This window comes from Apium graveolens, chromosome 9, assembly GCF_009905375.1.
Source record: "Apium graveolens cultivar Ventura chromosome 9, ASM990537v1, whole genome shotgun sequence".
Classification (NCBI taxonomy): domain Eukaryota; kingdom Viridiplantae; phylum Streptophyta; class Magnoliopsida; order Apiales; family Apiaceae; genus Apium; species Apium graveolens.
Genome location: NC_133655.1, coordinates 132,963,142 through 132,982,153, shown reverse-complemented (window position 1 = coordinate 132,982,153; position 19,012 = coordinate 132,963,142). Strand labels below are relative to the sequence as shown.

General features: G+C 37.8%; 1 protein-coding gene across 1 annotated transcript; it reads right to left on the bottom strand.

The window, feature by feature from the left end:
- LOC141687339 (putative cytochrome c oxidase subunit 5b-like) lies at positions 1–4,549 on the bottom strand. Its single transcript, XM_074492580.1, has 6 exons — positions 4,277–4,549; positions 4,090–4,178; positions 3,956–4,006; positions 968–1,034; positions 775–854; positions 1–487 (listed from the first exon to the last, which is right to left on the bottom strand). The coding sequence occupies exons 1-6, from the start codon at positions 4,419–4,421 to the stop codon at positions 410–412; spliced, it is 510 nt and encodes a 169-aa protein (XP_074348681.1). The 5' UTR covers positions 4,422–4,549; the 3' UTR covers positions 1–409.
- Between the last annotated feature and the right edge of the window lie 14,463 nt (positions 4,550–19,012).

Genomic DNA, 19,012 nt, shown 5'->3' with positions numbered 1-19,012 from the left:
TGGCAATAATATTTCCTTGTTTCATATTTTAAAATATATATCAGCATGTACATGATTATGGACAATTTGCAGAGAAACACTATGGGAGTTGATACTTAACAAGGGAGTTTGTCTTTTGCATCAAATCCTGCTTATACTAGACAGAATTGGATTGATGAATAAACCAACTAGTGGCCATCACTTACAAATGATGCACTAGAAAAGCCAAAGTTATTTTTACCCGTAGGCCGTAGATAAGTAACTGCCCCTTGCTTAAAATGCACATCAAAAAATCATAATATATAGTAATATTCACTATGGTTATAACTACAAGATTGAAGAGCCCATCATCAACCAGCAATCGTTCATCAAGTATTTAAATTATGAAGCTTTTTGTACTAGACTTTCCTCTATCTCACCAGATTTTCCATCAATAAGAGACTTGGGTAATGTGTTGATCGTCATCCCCATGCTCATCCGGATCTCCTCCGGGGCCAACAACTTCCAACTGTGAAAACAAAATACATCACTCAAACAGTAAAATTGCAGACTAACTGGATTAACCAAAGGTCCTATGTGATGGTTGGATTTGGAAAAAAAAACCTCAAGTTAAACTAATCCCAACTATTTGTCCACCACTGTATAGAGCCAAGATGAGTAGGTAACTACTCACTCACAACTATAAAATTAAGATGATCTCAAAATAAAGAACCCTCTCTAAAGTATCGATATTGTGTACGATTAAATTTGGTCCAAAAACTGTGCCACCCAACTCAGAGAGTGAAAAACACTTACTATAAAACACTGTGAACATACTGGGCACTCGTGGGTCTTTCCCTTTTCTAACCAGAACCAAGCAATATCATGCTCGTCATCTATTTGGAACAGCAAAATGAGCAAATAATTAGTATTACTATATTAGGAAACGAAAGGCAACACTTAAGACATTTAATTTATATGCCATGAACCAAGACAATATTTTATTCACCTCCTTCAGGTCCAGGGCATCCAATAATTCTTTTATCATAGTAGGATTTAATTACAGCGGGTGATTCCTGCAGTCAAAATATATGTGACAAGAACACTTTATTCTTCTGATATAAAACTTGTCACTCAAGCAGTCAAGCCTGAGCATGTGAAAACTATGGTAATACGAGGACGGTTACACAACTTAAACTACTCATTTCAATTTTCCCCTTGCATGAGCAAGGATATCTGAATACTGGCAAAGTGACCTTAAAGTTTGGTAGATTGGACAAACTGAAACAGTTCAAACACACTCAACATATCCGCATAGTTAACTAATGTGCTTTTGAGTTTTGCCAATGGAATCCATGCCAAATTGGTTGTACAGAAAACAACAAACTATAAATTTTATAAATTGTTGCATTCGAGAAAACATGAAATCATGGGAATACAAGACAAGGTTAAGCAAGATTTAGAAACTGGGACAGAAACTATCTCTGCAAGGAAAAGGAATCAATAGAAACCTATGTTACTCGGACTCGGCTAGAAGTGTCCGACATGGACACGTGTCCAAGTATCGGACTCGGTTTGAAAAATATACATATTTTTTGCCCGAAATAAGTGTCTGAGTCCGAGTGTCCATGTCCAAGTGTCGAGTATCCGACACGGGTACTCGAAGGTAAAATGAAGAGTCCGAGTAACATAGATAGAAACACAAATAAATACGCACATTTATCAAATATTCATCAATATTACATCTTATTATATACATATAACTCTATCTTAAATAATAGAAAAATTAATCTTAGTTATTATCTCGATTCCCAATTAATACCCTCTCTGTTTCTTTTTATCAGTCGTTTCAGACTTCTTCACTTGTTTCTTTTCTTAGCCGTTTTAGGTTTTCAAGGTGTATAATGATCAGTTTTACATCAATTACCCCTACTTTAATCATTCCTCTCTTATTTTATTCTTTAAACTGAAAGGTAAGATTTAAGAAAGTAAATAAAAGACTGTATTTAATGTGTTGTAATGTGTTGATGACTATTCTTGGTATATGGGTTTTTTTTTTCTAAAATGACAAGTAAAAAGAAACAGAGGGAGTAACTATTATTGTATAAAAAAATTCTATATATATTCTTAATAAATAATACAATTACTTGATTACAAATACACTTATATATACATAATTATATAAGAGATTTAATTTAATTCTGTCCTGCTCCGCATCATTCTCACATCTAATGATAAATCTGGCCTCGAGTTTCAAATGAAGAATCTACAAGGCTCGAACAAGGTAACTTTAAACAAAAGATTTACATGCTCCGTTGAAATATGGATAAAATGAACTCGCAGAGGCTAATATTAGATATCATTTCTAACTTGACTTTGTTCAGGCTTTATGGAATAAAAAAGTCAACGTATACAACAATGGAAGCCCCTCTGACATATTCAAGGAGAGGCTTCAAATCATTGGCTTCACTGAACAATTTTTTAGGAAATACTTCTTTTTTTTCTGCTAACAATTATTACAGGTCCCAATTGATTCAACAGTTGGATTATTGTATTCTATTCCGAAATAGCGAATTGAACGGCTAGCGGCTGCTTGGCTCTTTACCGGTGGAAGCTTTGAAGGAATTGACTCATTAGACTGTTGAATAAAAATAAAGAACTGCTCTTGGTCGACCCGCTGGGCAAGAGCAGTCTTTGGCGGTCGGGGGGAACAGCCTTGGAATTGGGAATTCTTGAATAATACGATAAAATAAAGAAGAAGAGTTCGCCTTTCCCTGTCTTTGAACTACTTTTGAATCCCATTAATTCCCAGATGGATGGAGGACTAGAGAAGTCATGTAGGTTTCATCATTATAGGTGGGCAGATCATTGATAGCTTCAATTGATGCTTCTTGGCATACTCATATTCGTCATATAATTGTTGGAAATTGGAATTCCCTCATAAGTCATTCGATCAATTGGAGTCAAATACTTAAATATACGTATTGTTTAAGGATAACCCTCAGAGCACTCAATAATCCATTAAGTTGCGAATTTGAGCTTTGAGTATGGAAATAACATAAAAAAAATACCTGTTTCCAATCTTGTTGCAGAGTCTAAACTATGGGATTCAGAAGTATGCGGTGGTTATGGATTTGGCGTTGTTATCAGTAAATAGAAGTCTACGAAGATTGATGGTATATATTCTTTTGATTGTTGTTTGCTGGTGCTAAGGACAAACTTCATTTTTAGCTTGAAGAGTGGTAAAATGCTAGACTGCAATATCTACAGAATTTCTGAATAAACACTGGTAAACACACAAAAAAATCATCACATCTATCGAATTTTCTCGATAGGATGCTTACATCTCATTATACAGGTAAACCACATTCTAGATTAAAAATTTGCTCCTAGATTTGTAATAGATAAGCTTACCATGTTACTTAAATTTAGAAAATTGTTGATGGAGAATAAATTTAATCTTTAATTAATTATGTAGAACAATGATGTATGATGGCAAACACGAAAACGATATGATTGGGTGCATTAGCCAAAGAAAATTCACTACCCTAAGGGTTTCCCAACAGCCAAAAGAAGTTAATAGGATTGCAACCCAAATGCGAGACTCATATCAATATTCATATCCTAACCATCGAGTCTAATTTGATATGTGACGATTACATCATTATAGATAGATAATGGAATTCCTAATGAAAAATAATGGATGAAAATGCGTAAACAGTTGAGCTTATTTTAAATAAACTAAACTTTATAAAACCTACTAGCCCCGCATTAAAACATATAAATAAATATCTTCAATTCCTTCCACACTATATATATAAGCTCAGAAATAGCATGCATAAAATTTCATTACTTTCGTCTTGCATTAAAGAGTGTGTTATCAAAAAGTGTTTGCGCACAGACTTGAGTTTATATTTTGTATGATGTGGACATGAAAACTGAAACTTGAGACACAGTTCTAAGAAATATTAACAGTGATTGAGAAAGCAATAGTAACCTTTGTACCGAAAGGACCTTCAGGATAGTCTACATCCCGAACCTGGCGTCCCTGACAAAAATCGGAAAAATGAAATACATACAAGGTAAATAAAGTAACGAGTAATATGAATTGATAAGATCATTGAAACTGACATCAAGCAAGGCTTCAAGCTCCTCTTTGCAGGGATTGGTGGGAATTGGCATTACATCTTCAACTTTACTAGAAACTTCATTCTCTGCGGCTGCATATAATTAAACTAATTCAACATACATTATAGAGAGAGAGAGAGAGGGAGAGAGAGAGAGAGAGAGATAGGGGAAGGGAGAGAGAGAGAGGTACCAGAGGGAGCGGTGAAATGACGAGAGAACTTAGGGCAAAGCGACAACGTAGAAGAAGAAGGAGAAGAAGAGACGGCGGCAAGGAAGGGGAGAGAGCGGCGAAGAGAAAGAGTAGCGAGGTGGGTAGAGAGGCTTCTTCTCCACATAGTTTCCAAGTAGCCACAAGGTCTTGTTCTTGTTTACGAATCGTATCGGAGCGAGAACGGTGGCAATGGCGGTGAAGCAACTTCCCAGCACGTGTTCATGTCTAAAGGGCCCCGCGCCAGCCTTACGTGGTCATTGTTTTGTTTAGTTGGGGGCTTGGGGCCAAATGACCGGACAGACCCATCGTGGGGCTAGGCACGCCCGTTCCGATCTGTTTGAATTTATTTTAATTTAATTTTTTAAATTTGAATCCGAATTTAGATTTTTTTTAAATTTGAAAGAGTTTGGATTTGAATTTGGATTTTAATTTATTCATATCTTAAATAACTTTATAACAATAATAAATGATTTATATATATGATGTAATTATATTTAATATTTATAATCAATAAACCAAATCAAACCAAACATATCCGGTATATCCCGCTTTCACAGGGTTTGGGGAGGGTAAGATGTACGCAGCTTTCCCTTCATTCATAAGAATGAAGAAGCTATTTTCCGAAAGACCCCCATCTTGTGTGTGTATGTGCACAATATATAAAGTATAAAAATTTTAACTAAAAAAATAAAATTTGATGGCATAATTCAAAAAATTAGGTCGAGACAAACATGAGCCTATAGCATTATTCACATAGGACTTACCTAATTCCCAATGCATTTAACATTTTTCAAATACCTGGATATAACTACTGATAACTCTTTTTCTTCCCAGGTCTTCTCCTCTCTCACGTAAGCTCGAGTCTCGTCCACGTGGCGGATGATGTGTGGTGAAGCTGTGATGTAAGGGACTCTGCAAAACAGAACCGGAGGGGGGGTTGTATCCCCGCGGCCACTCCGCTGTGAGAATGAGAATGGGCCTTCTCGAAGAAGAAGAAGAAGAAGGAAGGAAGGAAGGAGAAAAAGCTATTCAAAAATATATGTATAGTGGTGTGTGTATAGGTGTGTAGCAGACAGTTTTTTTCTAACCTCTAAAACCCTTTTCTTGGGGCCTTTTATAGGCCTCAAGATTTAGGGTTTTAGGGGGTTGTACCTCTTCATCCTAACCCTTGATCACTCTTGGTTGGTGAGTGATTTGATGGATCAGATGGCAAGTGGGGCCCAGATGTCCTTTTGCAGCTGGGGTGACTTGGGGGTCATACACCTGGACGGTTGGGATGTTGTTGTTCCATTTTTGGTAAGATGAGGTAATATACATTTATGTCATTGCCACGTGTACGGGGGACCACTCCAGTTTGGGACTGGGCTGCTCACTACTTGGGTATCATTTTACTTGGGCCTGATTACTTTATGGCCTATCATTTGCCTCCCACTCCCATATGCGGGTTTTTCCGGATGGGGGAGTAGTGTGCTTCTTACGTGTTGAATTTTGTAACTTGAAAAAGATTTGCATTTTTCTTTGATTTGTACCACTAACCCGGGGTTTTGTTGGGTACACGTCCCCGGGGTTGTATTTGGTTAGGCCCTTTGTTTTTTTGTAAATTGGGATTTTTTTTTGCATTTTTCCTTTGATTTATGCCCCTAACCCCGGGGAGTTGTTGGGTACAAGTTCCCGGGGTTGTGTTTGGTTAGGCCCTTTAATTTTTTGTAACTTGGAAATTTTTTTGCATTTTTCCTTTGATTTATGCCCCTAACCCCGGGGTGTTGTTGGGTACAAGTTCTCGGGGTTGTGTTTGGTTAGGTCCTTTGATTTTTTGTATCTTGGATTTTTTTTGCATTTTTCCTTTGATTTGTGCCCCTAACCCCGGGGTGTTGTTGGGTACAAGTTCCCGGGGTTGTGTTTGGTTAGGCCCTTTGATTTTTTGTAACTTGGAATTTTTTTTACATTTTTCCTTTGATTTGTGCCCCCTAACCCCGGGGTGTTGTTGGGTACAAGTTCCCGGGGTTGTGTTTAGGTAGGCCCCATTATTGGGCTGTTGGGTACAAATGTGACAGGTGTAGTGTTTTGGCATTTTTCCCGGGGTGTAAGGCGGCGGTTGAGTTCCCTGTAGAAATATATGTATACTTATATACATATATACGAAATGTTGTAGTTTTCCACCTCTTTTCTCCTCAAAAGTCGCGCCTGTTAAATAATTACAGTGATGTAATCATTAACTAGCTGCGATTATTATTCATACGCACAAGATCGTGCCACGTGTCCTAGTCCAACGGACTGGATTGTGCAGCAGTTAGTGGGTTCTTACCCCATTTTCCCTTATATTTTCTCTTAACATGTATTTGTTCTCAGGTGACCATTTTCTAAACTATTGTTTCTATGTGCAGGTCTTCCGTTGCTCAACCCTTTTCATCATGCGATGTCGCAGTAGTTTAAGGATTTGGCTGGTAGGTTTAAGAAAATCGGTAGTGCAGTGCAGCTGGATTCGGGGAAGAAGAAAGTTGGTGTTGGAAGTGGTTCACAGGTCCGGGACACCGGTTCCTCGGGGAACAGCGTAATGAAGAGTGTTCCGGAGAGGACTGCTTCTGTTGTTCCTGAGCCCGAGGAGGTAGAAGTGCTGGAGTTGGAGGAAGAGGAAGTTGGTACTTTGAACCCTCGCAAGAGGAAGGCTGCGGAGGATGTTGCTGGTGGCTCTGAAACATCGTAGCGGAGGAGGGTGATCACTCCAGGTCCGAAGGAGGAGGAGAGCCAGAAGCTGGTGGAAGATGAGGCTCTGAAGAATCTCTTGGATTAGATGAGCCTTGATAACAGCCAGAGCGAGATGTTTGAGAATTATGCCACTCATGCATACTTTGAGTGCTATGCTAAGGAGGATGTAGACACTTTCCTGGATCACCTTGTGCGGGATGTTTCGGAGGTGTTTGTACTTCGTTATTGTCCATTTTGCTTTTCTTTTGCATCTACGTTGAGTTTTTTCATATTCCTTTTTCAGGCCAATTCCCAGATCAACGGCTGCTACACCATCACACACAACTATCATGTGAGAGTGGCTAAGGCGAAGACTGTGGCGAAAGAGTTGGCCGATGAGAAGGAAAAGTTCACCAAGTACTGGGAGGTGAAGGAAAGGGAGTCTCGGGAGCACAAAAAGGTGCTTGTGGAGGAGGTAAAGGCTCGGGAGGCTGCTGAGCAGGTTGTGGGATCCCTCCGGGTGGAGGTGGAGAATTTAAAGAAGGAACTTGCTGCTCGACATCGGGCGGAGGAGGTCTTGGAAGGTTTCTGAGGTACCCTTGCCTACTATGAGGAATCGAACAACAAGATTTTTGAGAAAGTGAATATCTGTTGGGACATCGCTTCTGCTTACTTGGTTGAGAACCCGGGTGGTGACATGGACGGGTTCATAGAGCTGTACCTTACGGAGGAGTTTCACCGTGAGGAGGCTAAGGCTGCTGGAGAGGGCACCTCCGGGGCGCAGCCACCTCCTCCTCCCGAAGAGGGCCGTGAGAAGACTCTTCCTCCTCCCGAGAACTGATGGATGAAGACCCAGGCTTCGTGCCTTGTAATTGCTTTCTCAGTTTGTTTATGTTCAAGACATAGCCCTTGTGGCTTTCAGACTCGTTGTTTGCTTTTAATTTACCGTATGACTTTGGTTTAAACTTGGTCCGGAGCTGGTTTGCCCGGATAAGCATGTAAATAAATTTCCCTTTCCTTGTACTTGTTTTAGTTGGTTTATTGGGTGTTTGTTTATTTTCTAAGTAGACATGGTTTGCGTATTAGGCCCTGGGATGGGTTAACTGAACAAAAATTTTCTAGGTACACATGGTTTGTGAATTCGTCCTCGGGATGGGGTTAAAACTTTTATATGAATAAAAAATTTCTAAGTACACATGGTTTGTGTATTAGTCCCCGGGATGGGGTTAATGCTTTTAAATGAATAAAAAATTTCTAAGTACACATGGTTTGTGTATTCGTCCCCGGGATGGGGTTAAAACTTTTAACTGAATAAATTTTTTTTAAGTACACATGGTTTGTGTATTCGCCCTCGGGATGGGGTTAAAATTTTTAACTGAATAAATTTTTTTTAAGTACACATGGTTTGTGTATTCATCCCTGGGATGGGGTTAAAACATTTAAATGAATAAAAAAAAATTAAGTACACATGGTTTGTGAATTCGTCCCCGGGATGGGGTTAAAACTTTTAAATGAATAAAAATTTTCTAAGTACACATGGTTTGTGTATTCGCCCCCGGAATGAGGTTAAAACTTTTAACTGAATAAAAATTTTCTAAGTACACATGGTTTGTATATTCGTCCCCGGGATGGGGTTAAAATTTTTAACTGAATAAAAATGTTCTAAGTACACATGGTTTGTGTATTCGTCCCCGGGATGAGGTTAAAAATTTTAAATGAATAAAAATTTTCTAAGTACACATGGTTTGTGAATTCGTCCCCGGAATGGGGTTAAAACTTTTAAATGAATAAAAATTTGCGCGTGTGGGAGTGCGACCGATAATTATAATGTAATCATAATAACATCATCATTTTGGTCTGAATAAGCACGACATATTTCATTTCAAAATAGATATCGAGTGTCGATTACATTATAGATGGGGAAAATACAAATTTGTATTTCTTATTATTCAACAAAAACTATATAGCCATGCGAACCTTTCTAATGATAGAATTTCATGAGATGAACTTCGTGCCAGGTGTTCGGGACCTCTGTTCTGTTGAGGTAGTTTAGCTTGTAGGTTCCCGGACGGAGCACCTCTTTGACTACGTAGGGCCCTTCCCAGTTGGGCTATAATTTTCCTTGGTTGGTTGGGTCTGAGGCCTCGGTGTGCCGGAGTACCAGGTTGTTGGATTTCAATCGCAGCGGGGGCATGGTAAAACACTTTTACACATACAAAATCCAAATAAAAGCATATAAATCGTGATAAAAACGTAGGGATCGATTACTAACCTTTAATATGCGATCCAAAAGCAACGTTCGGAGATCCTTAGCAGCTGCTCCTCAAACGTGAAGCACTCCACCGGTATCCACCAAGAAAACGACGTTAAGGAGGAGGAGGAGGTGGAGAGAATTTGTTTTTCTAAAACTTTTGGGTTTTTGGGTTCGAATCAAAATAGGGTCTATAATAGTATATTTATAGGCAAAATTTTTAGCTGAAATTTTCCCATAAATATTATTATTATTATCCCATTTATTATTCTCATTAATAATTAAAACACCTTTTAATTATTAATCCTTTTTCTAAACACTTTAGAAATAATTCTCTCTCTTGATTTAATTTCCAAAAATTAAATCCTTAATTAATAATATTAAGAACTTTTCTTAATTAATTTATAATCAATTAAATCTCATTTAATCAATTATTAAATTTGCCAATTAATTATTTATTTCACAAATAAATAATTATTAGCCATTATTAATTAATTCCACCACCATTAAATCATTCTCTTTTTATGGTGTGACCCTGTAGGTTCAATATTAAGCCGGTAGTAGAAATAAATAATAATAAAACTATTTTATCAATATTTATATAAATTCTCTAATTTATTAAATATGATTAATTAATTAATCATATTTATTCTACATCGTGAGGGATACTTCTCAGCATATCGCGACTATCCGGATAATATGAATTCACTGCTTAGAATACCAAGAACCTATTCAGTGAATAGTTACCGTACAATAAACTCCTTCTACCCTACAATGTCCTGATTAAATACAAGACATGGATCTCGTGTCAAGCCTATCTAATTTAATCACTTGCTTACCATTTACTATGCGTAGTTCTATGCAAATTAGAAACTCCTTTCTAATTTCATTCACTCTGGCCGGAGATTCCTGAACTAGCATAAGTGGATCAGCCTTGAACATTCACTTCCTTCACTGGAAGGGGGTAGATCCTATATTGATCATACACTATCTTCGTGTACAAATTCCTATGCCCAGTAGAGCCCTAATAATTATCCCTGGAGACTAAGAACTAAACCAAAGCATAGTTCAGTGTACACAAGATGACTATGATGACCTCAAGTCTAAGGATACTTGTACAACTATCACTATGTGAACAACTGCTGACACGTGAGTGAACTCCATCAGTTGTTCAGCTGTGCGAGTCATGTTCAGTGAACTTATTCTATAATAAGCATATACATACTAGCTATAGTGTCACCACACAAATGTCTATGAGAACAGACATCCTTCATAATGAAGCAAACATAGTATGTACCGATCTTTGCGGATTATTAATTACCAGTTAGTAATCCTATGATCAGGAACTATTTAAGTTTAGAGTTATCATCTTTTAGGTCTCACTATTATGATCTCATCATAATCCATAAAAAGCTTTACTCTAAACTATGGTATATCTTATTTAAACACTTAAATAGATAGAGCCCGTAATAAAAACAAAACAAGTCTTTTATTAATATCAATGAAATCAAAACAGATTACATAAAAAGTTATTCCTAAATCCTAATACATGATTGGACTTAGGACATATTCCTTTCAATCTCCCACTTGTACTAAAGCCAATCACTCTGGTATCTAATACCCATCTTGTCTTTATGACGATCAACGTGACTTTCATTAAGTAGCTTTGTGAGTGGGTCTGCTATGTTGTTATGTGTGTCAATTCTAATTCAATACAACATAAGAAATGTTACCGCGCTCCCACTAACCCTTTTGTAGACGCATGGTTCATCTACATTTTTGATAAAATCAAACTCTTTGATTGTCTCATCAAAACGGGTGTTCCATCTACGAGAAGCTTGCCTTAAACCATATATGGTTCGCAGCAGCTTACACACTAGGTTTTCATTTCTCTTGGAAAGAAAACCATCTGGCTAATTGCCAGATCTCATAGTCGTAGTAAGCAGCAATCGCGAGCAAAATCCGAACTGATTTTAACAGGGCTACAGGTAAAAGGTTTCATCAAAGTCAATTCATTGCCTTTGTTTGAATCCTTTTGCCACAAGCCTGGCCTTATAGGTCTCCACCTGGCCATCTGCTATAATCTATCTTTTGTATACCGTATACATAGATTCCATTCTGGATTTCATGGCACTATGCCATTTCTCTGAGTCAACACTACTCATAGCCTCATTATAGGTCACAGGGTCGTCTTCATCAATGATTGACAACTCATTGTCATTCTCAATGACAAGGCCATAATACCTCTCAGGTTGGCGAGACACTCTCCCTGTTCTATGAATGGGCTGTTCCACAAAAGGTTGTTCAGTCAGAACATCTGTTTCCACTTGAACCGTAGTAGTTTGTGCTTCTTGAACTTCATCAAATTCAATTTTGCTCCCACTGTTTCCTTCAAGGATAAACTCCTTTTCCAAGAAGGTAGCATGTCTGGAGACAAACACCCGATGATCGGTGTAAAAGTAATAACCTGAAGTCTCTTTAGGATATCCCACAAAACTACATTTTACGGATCAAGATTCCAGCTTATTTGGGTCAACTTTCTTGACATAAGCTGGACATCCCCAAATCTTAACGTGTTTAAGTCTCGGTTTCCTTTCTTTCCATATCTCATATGGAGTCTGAGGAACATATTTGGAAGGCACCTTATTCAGTAAATATGCTGAGGTTTCCAATGCATAACCCCATAGGAATACTGGAAGATTTGCATAGCTCATCATGGACCGAACTATGTCTAACAAAGTTCGATTTCTCCTTTCAGATACCAATCTGGAGGAGTCCACTGGGAGACTATACCATTTACTTTGAGATAATCTAGAAACACTCCATTAAAGTATTCACCACCTCGATCTAATCGAAGAATTATAATACTATGTTTGGTTTGTTTCTCCACTTCATACTTATATTCTTTGAACTTTTCAAAGGCCTCAGACTTGTGTTTCATCAAACACATATACGAATCTAGATCTATCATCTATGAAAGTAATGAAGTATGAAAATCCACCCATGGCTTTCTTAGACATTGGTCCACATACATCTGTGTGTACCATTCCTAGCAAATTTGCAGTCCTCTCTCCATGTCTACTAAATGGAGACTGCAGTGCCACTATAAAGTGAGATTTTCATCATCCCTTTTCTTTTATTAGTTTGTTCAATCTGAAGTAAATTATGTCACATATATACAGACCATTATTTAAAGCACCACGTCCATAAAGAATATTATCTCAAAGAATAGAACATTCATTATTCTCAATAATAAATGAAAATCCAGCCAAGTCTAACATGGGAATAATATTCCTCACAATCGAGGGAACAAAATAACAATTATTTAAAACAATAGTCTTGCCCGTAGGCATATGTAAATGAAATGATTCTACATCTACAGCAGCAACTCTTGCTCCATTTCCCATCAGTAGAATCACCTCCTCTTCCTCAAGAGTCCTACTTCTCCTTAGTCCCTGCAACAAATTGCAGATATGAGAACCACAGGCGGTATCTAATACCCAAGTAGAAATTTGATTTAATGGCATATTTACTTCTATCATGAACATACCTGAATCAGAAGCGGTAGTCTCACTACCCTTCTTCTTCTTCAATTCTGTAAGGTAAACCTTGCAGTTCCTCTTCCAGTGCCCCACCTTGTTACAGTGAAAACAAACAACTTTGCTCTTGGGGTCTTCAGCTTTTGGTGGAACCGGCATTTTCTCACCTACTTTCTTCTTCTTCGAAGAGTTCCTCTTCCTTTTCTTAGGATTGGAACCTTCACCAATTAGAAGAACAGAACTCTTCTTAGGGGGGAAATTCGATTCCGCAGTCTTCAACATGTTGTGAAGTTCAGGCAGGCTGACATCCAACTTATTCATGTGAAAGTTCACAACAAACTGCGAGAACGAACTCGGAAGCGATTGCAAGACCAAGTCTTGGCTCAGCTCCCCATCCATGGCAAAACCAAGTTGTCCAAGACGTTCAATCAAATTGATCATCTTAAGTACATGGTCATTCATAGATGATCCCTCAGACATCCTACAACCGAACAGCTCCTTCAATATCTCATATCGAGCTGTCCTCCCCGCCACATCATACAACTCTTGTAGATGCATGAGGATAGTGTGAGCATCCATATGCTCATGTTGCTTCTGTAGCTCAATGTTCATGGAAGCTAGCATGATGCATTGAGCAACATTTGCATCATCTATCCACTTACGATACACAACATGTTCATCATTATGTGCATCACTAGCAGGTTCAGTAGGCTTAGGTGAGTCAATCACGTATTCCAGCTTCTCAATCCTGAGAACAATTCTCAAGTTTTGAAGCTAGTCAGCATAATTAGGACCAGTCAATTTGTGAGCATCTAGTATGCTCTTGAGTGATAGTGCAGAAGACATAACGTACAAAGTAAATCTGTAAATGATAAACACATAACAACACTTAGCAAATATTCGATTTCATTTTAAAATACTATATGAATCGGGTCTTTATTCATAAGTGGCTCCCACTAGTTTATCTAATTTATTCAACCCCCTACGTGAAAAATTAAGCATTCATAATGCTAGTGGGAATAGGGATCCTACATTCCATTACACAACCCCGGCTGTGGCACGAACCGCCATGTAATGTTCAATAGGCAGACAACTCTTGTCAATTACATCTTATGTTATTCCCTAATCAAACTTTAGCCTCTTGAATAATTGAGTCACGGCTGTGGCACGACAAACTCAATATTCTAAGTCAAGTCTAACCCAACATTCCGTACAATTGAATCAGTCCCCAAAGGCCCACGGCTGTGGCACGTACCGACCTTTAGATTCTTATTCAATGTACAAATCTCTATGTAATAGACAAGTATTTCTTATTTCGAAATCAAAGCCCTCGGCTGTAGCACGAACCGACAATGATTCAAAAATAAGAACTACTTTTCTATCATGTTGGAAGGCTATGACCGACACAAGCCCGTTGTATCATTGGCCAATTACTACTTGATAATATTTAATTTTAGAGGGATTATATTACGTTACAATCATAATCATATTATAAAGAGATTCTTCCTTTTAAATTAAATATTTCAAATCAATAATCGATAATCAGATGATTCCCAGATCGGGTGGAGCATTGTCAAGAGGCGTCACTTAATAACCCTTTCTTACAGATAGAAATCTGTTATTGACAGAATCATCCTGTCTCTCATATTAAAAATTCATATTCAATTACGTGTTTAACAAACACAAGAATCTCATGATTGTATTCATAATATTGTTATTAAGGTTATGAAACAATTTCACTATACTAGGTTGTCTAACAAACGCCTTATGTTCATTTAAGTTCACCTAAATCTATCATCGCATGATAAACTAAGCATATATCACATATATAAACATGAATAAACATCAAGTTAGGCATGTTACATCATCTAGCATATTGGTCTAAGCATTATACATCTCTATGTATCACATGAAGCATTTAAAAGCAATTAAAACAGTCAAAAATAGCTTTAAAACACTTTCGGAAATATAAACAGTTCAAAACTTTTATATAAACTAAAATTTGATCACACCATTAGATCCGTCTCGGAAAAACGAATCCAACGATATATTGCACGCCCAAAACGGAGTTACGAAACTCCCAGAAAATCAATTTTAATGTGGACAGTCGGGCTGTAACGCATTACAGGAACGCGTTACAAGCCCTATAACGCATTCCGGTGATGCGTTACAACCCTTTTAAGCCATTAAAAGGTGTAACGCATTCCGTGAATGCGCCACAGGGTATAACGCATTCCCGGAATGCGCGACACCCCTTTTTTTTTTCTTCTGCAGCAGCCGACAGCTTTCCTCGATTAGCGAGTCGCCGTACCTGTACTTTTCTTCCGTGCATACAACAGTAGTAACAGAACAGCAGCAGGTTTGTAATATATATATATATATATATATACTTACAATATATATATATATGATTATTTAATTACGAATTTAATTATAAGAATTTCAAAAATTCATAATAAAAAATCTATACATCATAAAATTATGAAAAAATACCTAGACGATTTACAACATTTGTAGAACCCAGATCAACATTCAAAATTATTCTGAGAAACGATTTCTCATCAGACAAAATTAATCCATGATATAACTTGTAAAAATCATAATTAATTCATACAAGCACATAAAATTCTGAAATTTTTACCACATATCTATATGCATACAACCTATGCTCTGATACCATTGTTGGATTTTAATCGCAGCGGGGGCATGGTAAAACACTTTTACACATACAAAATCCAAATAAAAGCATATAAATCGTGGTAAAAACGTAGGGATCGATTACTAACCTTTAATATGCGATCCAAAAGCAACGTTCGGAGATCCTTAGCAGCTGCTCCTCAAACGTAAGCACTCCACCGGTATCCACCAAGAAAACGACGTTAAGGAGGAGGAGGAGGTGGAGAGAATTTGTTTTTCTAAAACTTTTGGGTTTTTGGGTTCGAATCAAAATAGGGTCTATAATAGTATATTTATAGGCAAAATTTTCAGCTGAAATTTTCCCATAAATATTATTATTATTATCCCATTTATTATTCTCATTAATAATTAAAACACCTTTTAATTATTAATCCTTTTTCTAAACACTTTAGAAATAATTCTCCCTCTTGATTTAATTTCCAAAAATTAAATCCTTAATTAATAATATTAAGAACTTTTCTTAATTAATTTATAATCAATTAAATCTCATTTAATCAATTATTAAATTTGCCAATTAATTATTTATTTCACAAATAAATAATTATTAGCCATTATTAATTAATTCCTCCACCATTAAATCATTCTATTTTTATGGTGTGACCCTGTAGGTTTAATATTAAGCCGGTAGTAGAAATAAATAATAATAAAACTATTTTATCATTATTTATAGAAATTCTCTAATTTATTAAATATGATTAATTAATTAATCACATTTATTCTACATCGTGAGGGATACTTCTCAGCATATCGCGACTATCCGGATAATATGAATTCACTGCTTAGAATACCAAGAACCTATTCAGTGAATAGTTACCGTACAATAAACTCCTTCTACCCTACAATGTTCTGATTAAATACAAGGCATGGATCTCGTGTCAAGCCTATCTAATTTAATCACTTGCTTACCATTTACTATGCGTAGTTCTATGCAAATTAGAAACTCCTTTCTAATTTCATTCACTCTAGCCAGAGATTCCTAAACTAGCATAAGTGGATCAGCCTTGAATATTCACTTCCTTCACTGGAAGGGGTAGATCCTATATTGATCATACACTATCTTCGTGTACAAATTCCTATACCCAGTAGAGCCTTAATAATTGTCCTTGGAGACTAAGAACTAAACCAAAGCATAGTTCAGTGTACACAAGATGACTATGATGACCTCAAGTCTAAGGATACTTGTACAACTATCACTATGTGAACAACTGCTGACACGTGAGTGAACTCCATCAGTTGTTCAGCTGTTCGAGTCATGTTCAGTGAACTTATTCTATAATAAGCACCTACATACTAGCTATAGTGTCACCACACAAATGTTTATGAGAACAGACATCCTTCATAATGAAGTAAACATAGTATGTACCGATCTTTGCGGATTATTAATTATTAGTTAGAAATCCTATGATCAGGAACTATTTAAGTTTAGAGTTATCATCTTTTAGGTCTCACTATTATGATCTCATCATAATCCATAAAAAGTTTTACTCTAAATTATGATATATCTTATTTAAACACTTAAATAGATAGAGCCCGTAATAAAAACAAAACAAGTCTTTTATTAATATCAATAAAATCAAAACAGATTACATAAAAAGTTATTCCTAAATCCTAATACATGATTGGACTTAGGACATATTCCTTTCACAGGTCGCCCGCTTCGTGTTACCTTATCTTGGCTTTCTTCCCGAAATAGAGCTTTGTTTTTTCTTTGTAAGCCTCCCTTTTTAGCACCGCCCGATCCCTCACCTCGTCCAGAAGTTCCAGATTGGTTTTGAGACCTTCGATATTGGAGATTTCATCAAATTTAGCAACTCTATGAGAGGGTGATCCTGTTTTGACGGGTAATCGGGCTTCGGTGCCGTAAGCAAGTTTGAAAGGGGTTTCTCTAGTCCCCGCCATGGGGGTGGTCCTGTAGGATAATAGGACTTTTGGGAGTTCATCTGGTCATATTTTCTTGGATTCTTCCAACCTTTTCTCTAGACCCCAGAGTATGGTCCTGTTGGTTACCTCGACTTGTCCATTTCCCTAAGGGTGTGCCATAAATGCCCTTTCGTGCTTGATTCCGAGTTCTTTTAAATATGCTTCAAAATCAGATCCAACAAACTGTGGGCCATTATCTGAGACTAAAACCACAGGGATCCCGAACCGCATAACGATTGAATTCATAAATTTGATATAATCTTGTTGATTGATTGTCCTCATTGCCTTGGCTTCTGCCCATTTAGTCATATAGTCAATGGCTACAAGAACGTAGCGGAGGTCTCCTTTTGCTCGGGGGAAAGGGCCCATGATGTCTATGCCCCAAACGGCAAGTGGGATTGGAGATAACACTGATGCTGGCAGGCTCAGACTTTTCCTGGGAATATTGCTGAATTTCTGGCATTGAGGACATTTCTTGACATAGGACACAGAGTCGGAGTGGACTGTGGGCCAGTAGTATCCTTGTCTGATGATTTTGTAGTCCAGAGCTTTGGCTGTCAAGTGATCTCCGTAGATACCTTCATGGACTTCCCGGAGGCAGTAGTCTGCTTCCTATGGGTCTACACACTTCAGAGTGGGTGCCGAGAATGTTCTTCTATACAACTGATCATTTTCCAGGAAGAAATGGGCAGCCTTGTGCTTCAGGTATTTGGATTTGTTCTGGTCTTCCGGGAGCGTTTCGTCCCTCAGGTAGGCTATGTAGGGAGTCATCCAGTTGTCCGGGCTGCTGATGCATAAGATCTCGGCTCGTTCCGGGCTAGGTGCCCCGAGCTCTTAAAAATAGACCGAACTGCTGAGATCCGAAGTGTTCTGCATGAGCTTGGATAGCTCATTTGCCTTGGAGTTTTCTTCTCTGTTTATCTGGAGGATGGTGGTATCTGAGATGGTTTCCAGGATACCGCGTACCATTTCTTGATATTGTGCCAATTTGGGATCTTTCGCAATATATTCCCCACTGGTTTGTTTGACTACAATCTGAGAATCACTATAGATGAGCATCTTGGTTACCCTGAGAGATTTTTCTAACCTGAGTCCGGAGAGAAGCGCCTCATATTCAGCTTGATTGTTTGTTGCTTTGAAGGCGAAGGTTATTGCTTGTTGAATGCTGAACCCTTCCGGGCTAATCAGAATGAGGCCAGTCCCGGACCTCTCGGCTATTGATGACCCATCCACATAGAGCTTCCAGGAGTCAGTGCCTGGGTTGGCCTCTTCATAGGCAGTCCCGCTGGGAGCAGGTTGTTGCTGCTCCGGGAAGGTGCATTCCATAACAAATTCTGCTAGGGCCTGGGCCTTTATCACCGTCCACAGTATAAATTTGATGTTAAACTGGCTTAATTCGATGTCCCAGTTAACTAGCCTCCTGGATGCATCCGGCTTGTGAATGATTTTCCTGAGTTGTTGATCCGTGACTACTCTAATTTGTCGGCCTTGAAAATATTGTCTTAACAACCTGCTAGAGTGCACGAGGGCCAAGGCGAATTTTTCCAAGTTTAGGTACCGAGTCTCAACATCTTTAAGGACTTGGTTAATATAGTAGATGAGGTTCTGGATTCCTCCTTCTTC

What these genes read in the sequence shown, in the direction of transcription:
- LOC141687339 (XM_074492580.1), bottom strand. Translation starts at nt 4,421, where the DNA reads ATGTGGAGAAGAAGCCTCTCTACCCACCTCGCTACTCTTTCTCTTCGC. An exon ending in ATGCCCTGGACCTGAAGGAG is followed by an intron (nt 855 to 967) that starts GTGAATAAAATA and finishes TGTTCCAAATAG; the next exon opens with ATGACGAGCATGATATTGCT. An exon ending in TATGTTCACAGTGTTTTATA is followed by an intron (nt 488 to 774) that starts GTAAGTGTTTTT and finishes TTGTTTTCACAG; the next exon opens with TTGGAAGTTGTTGGCCCCGG.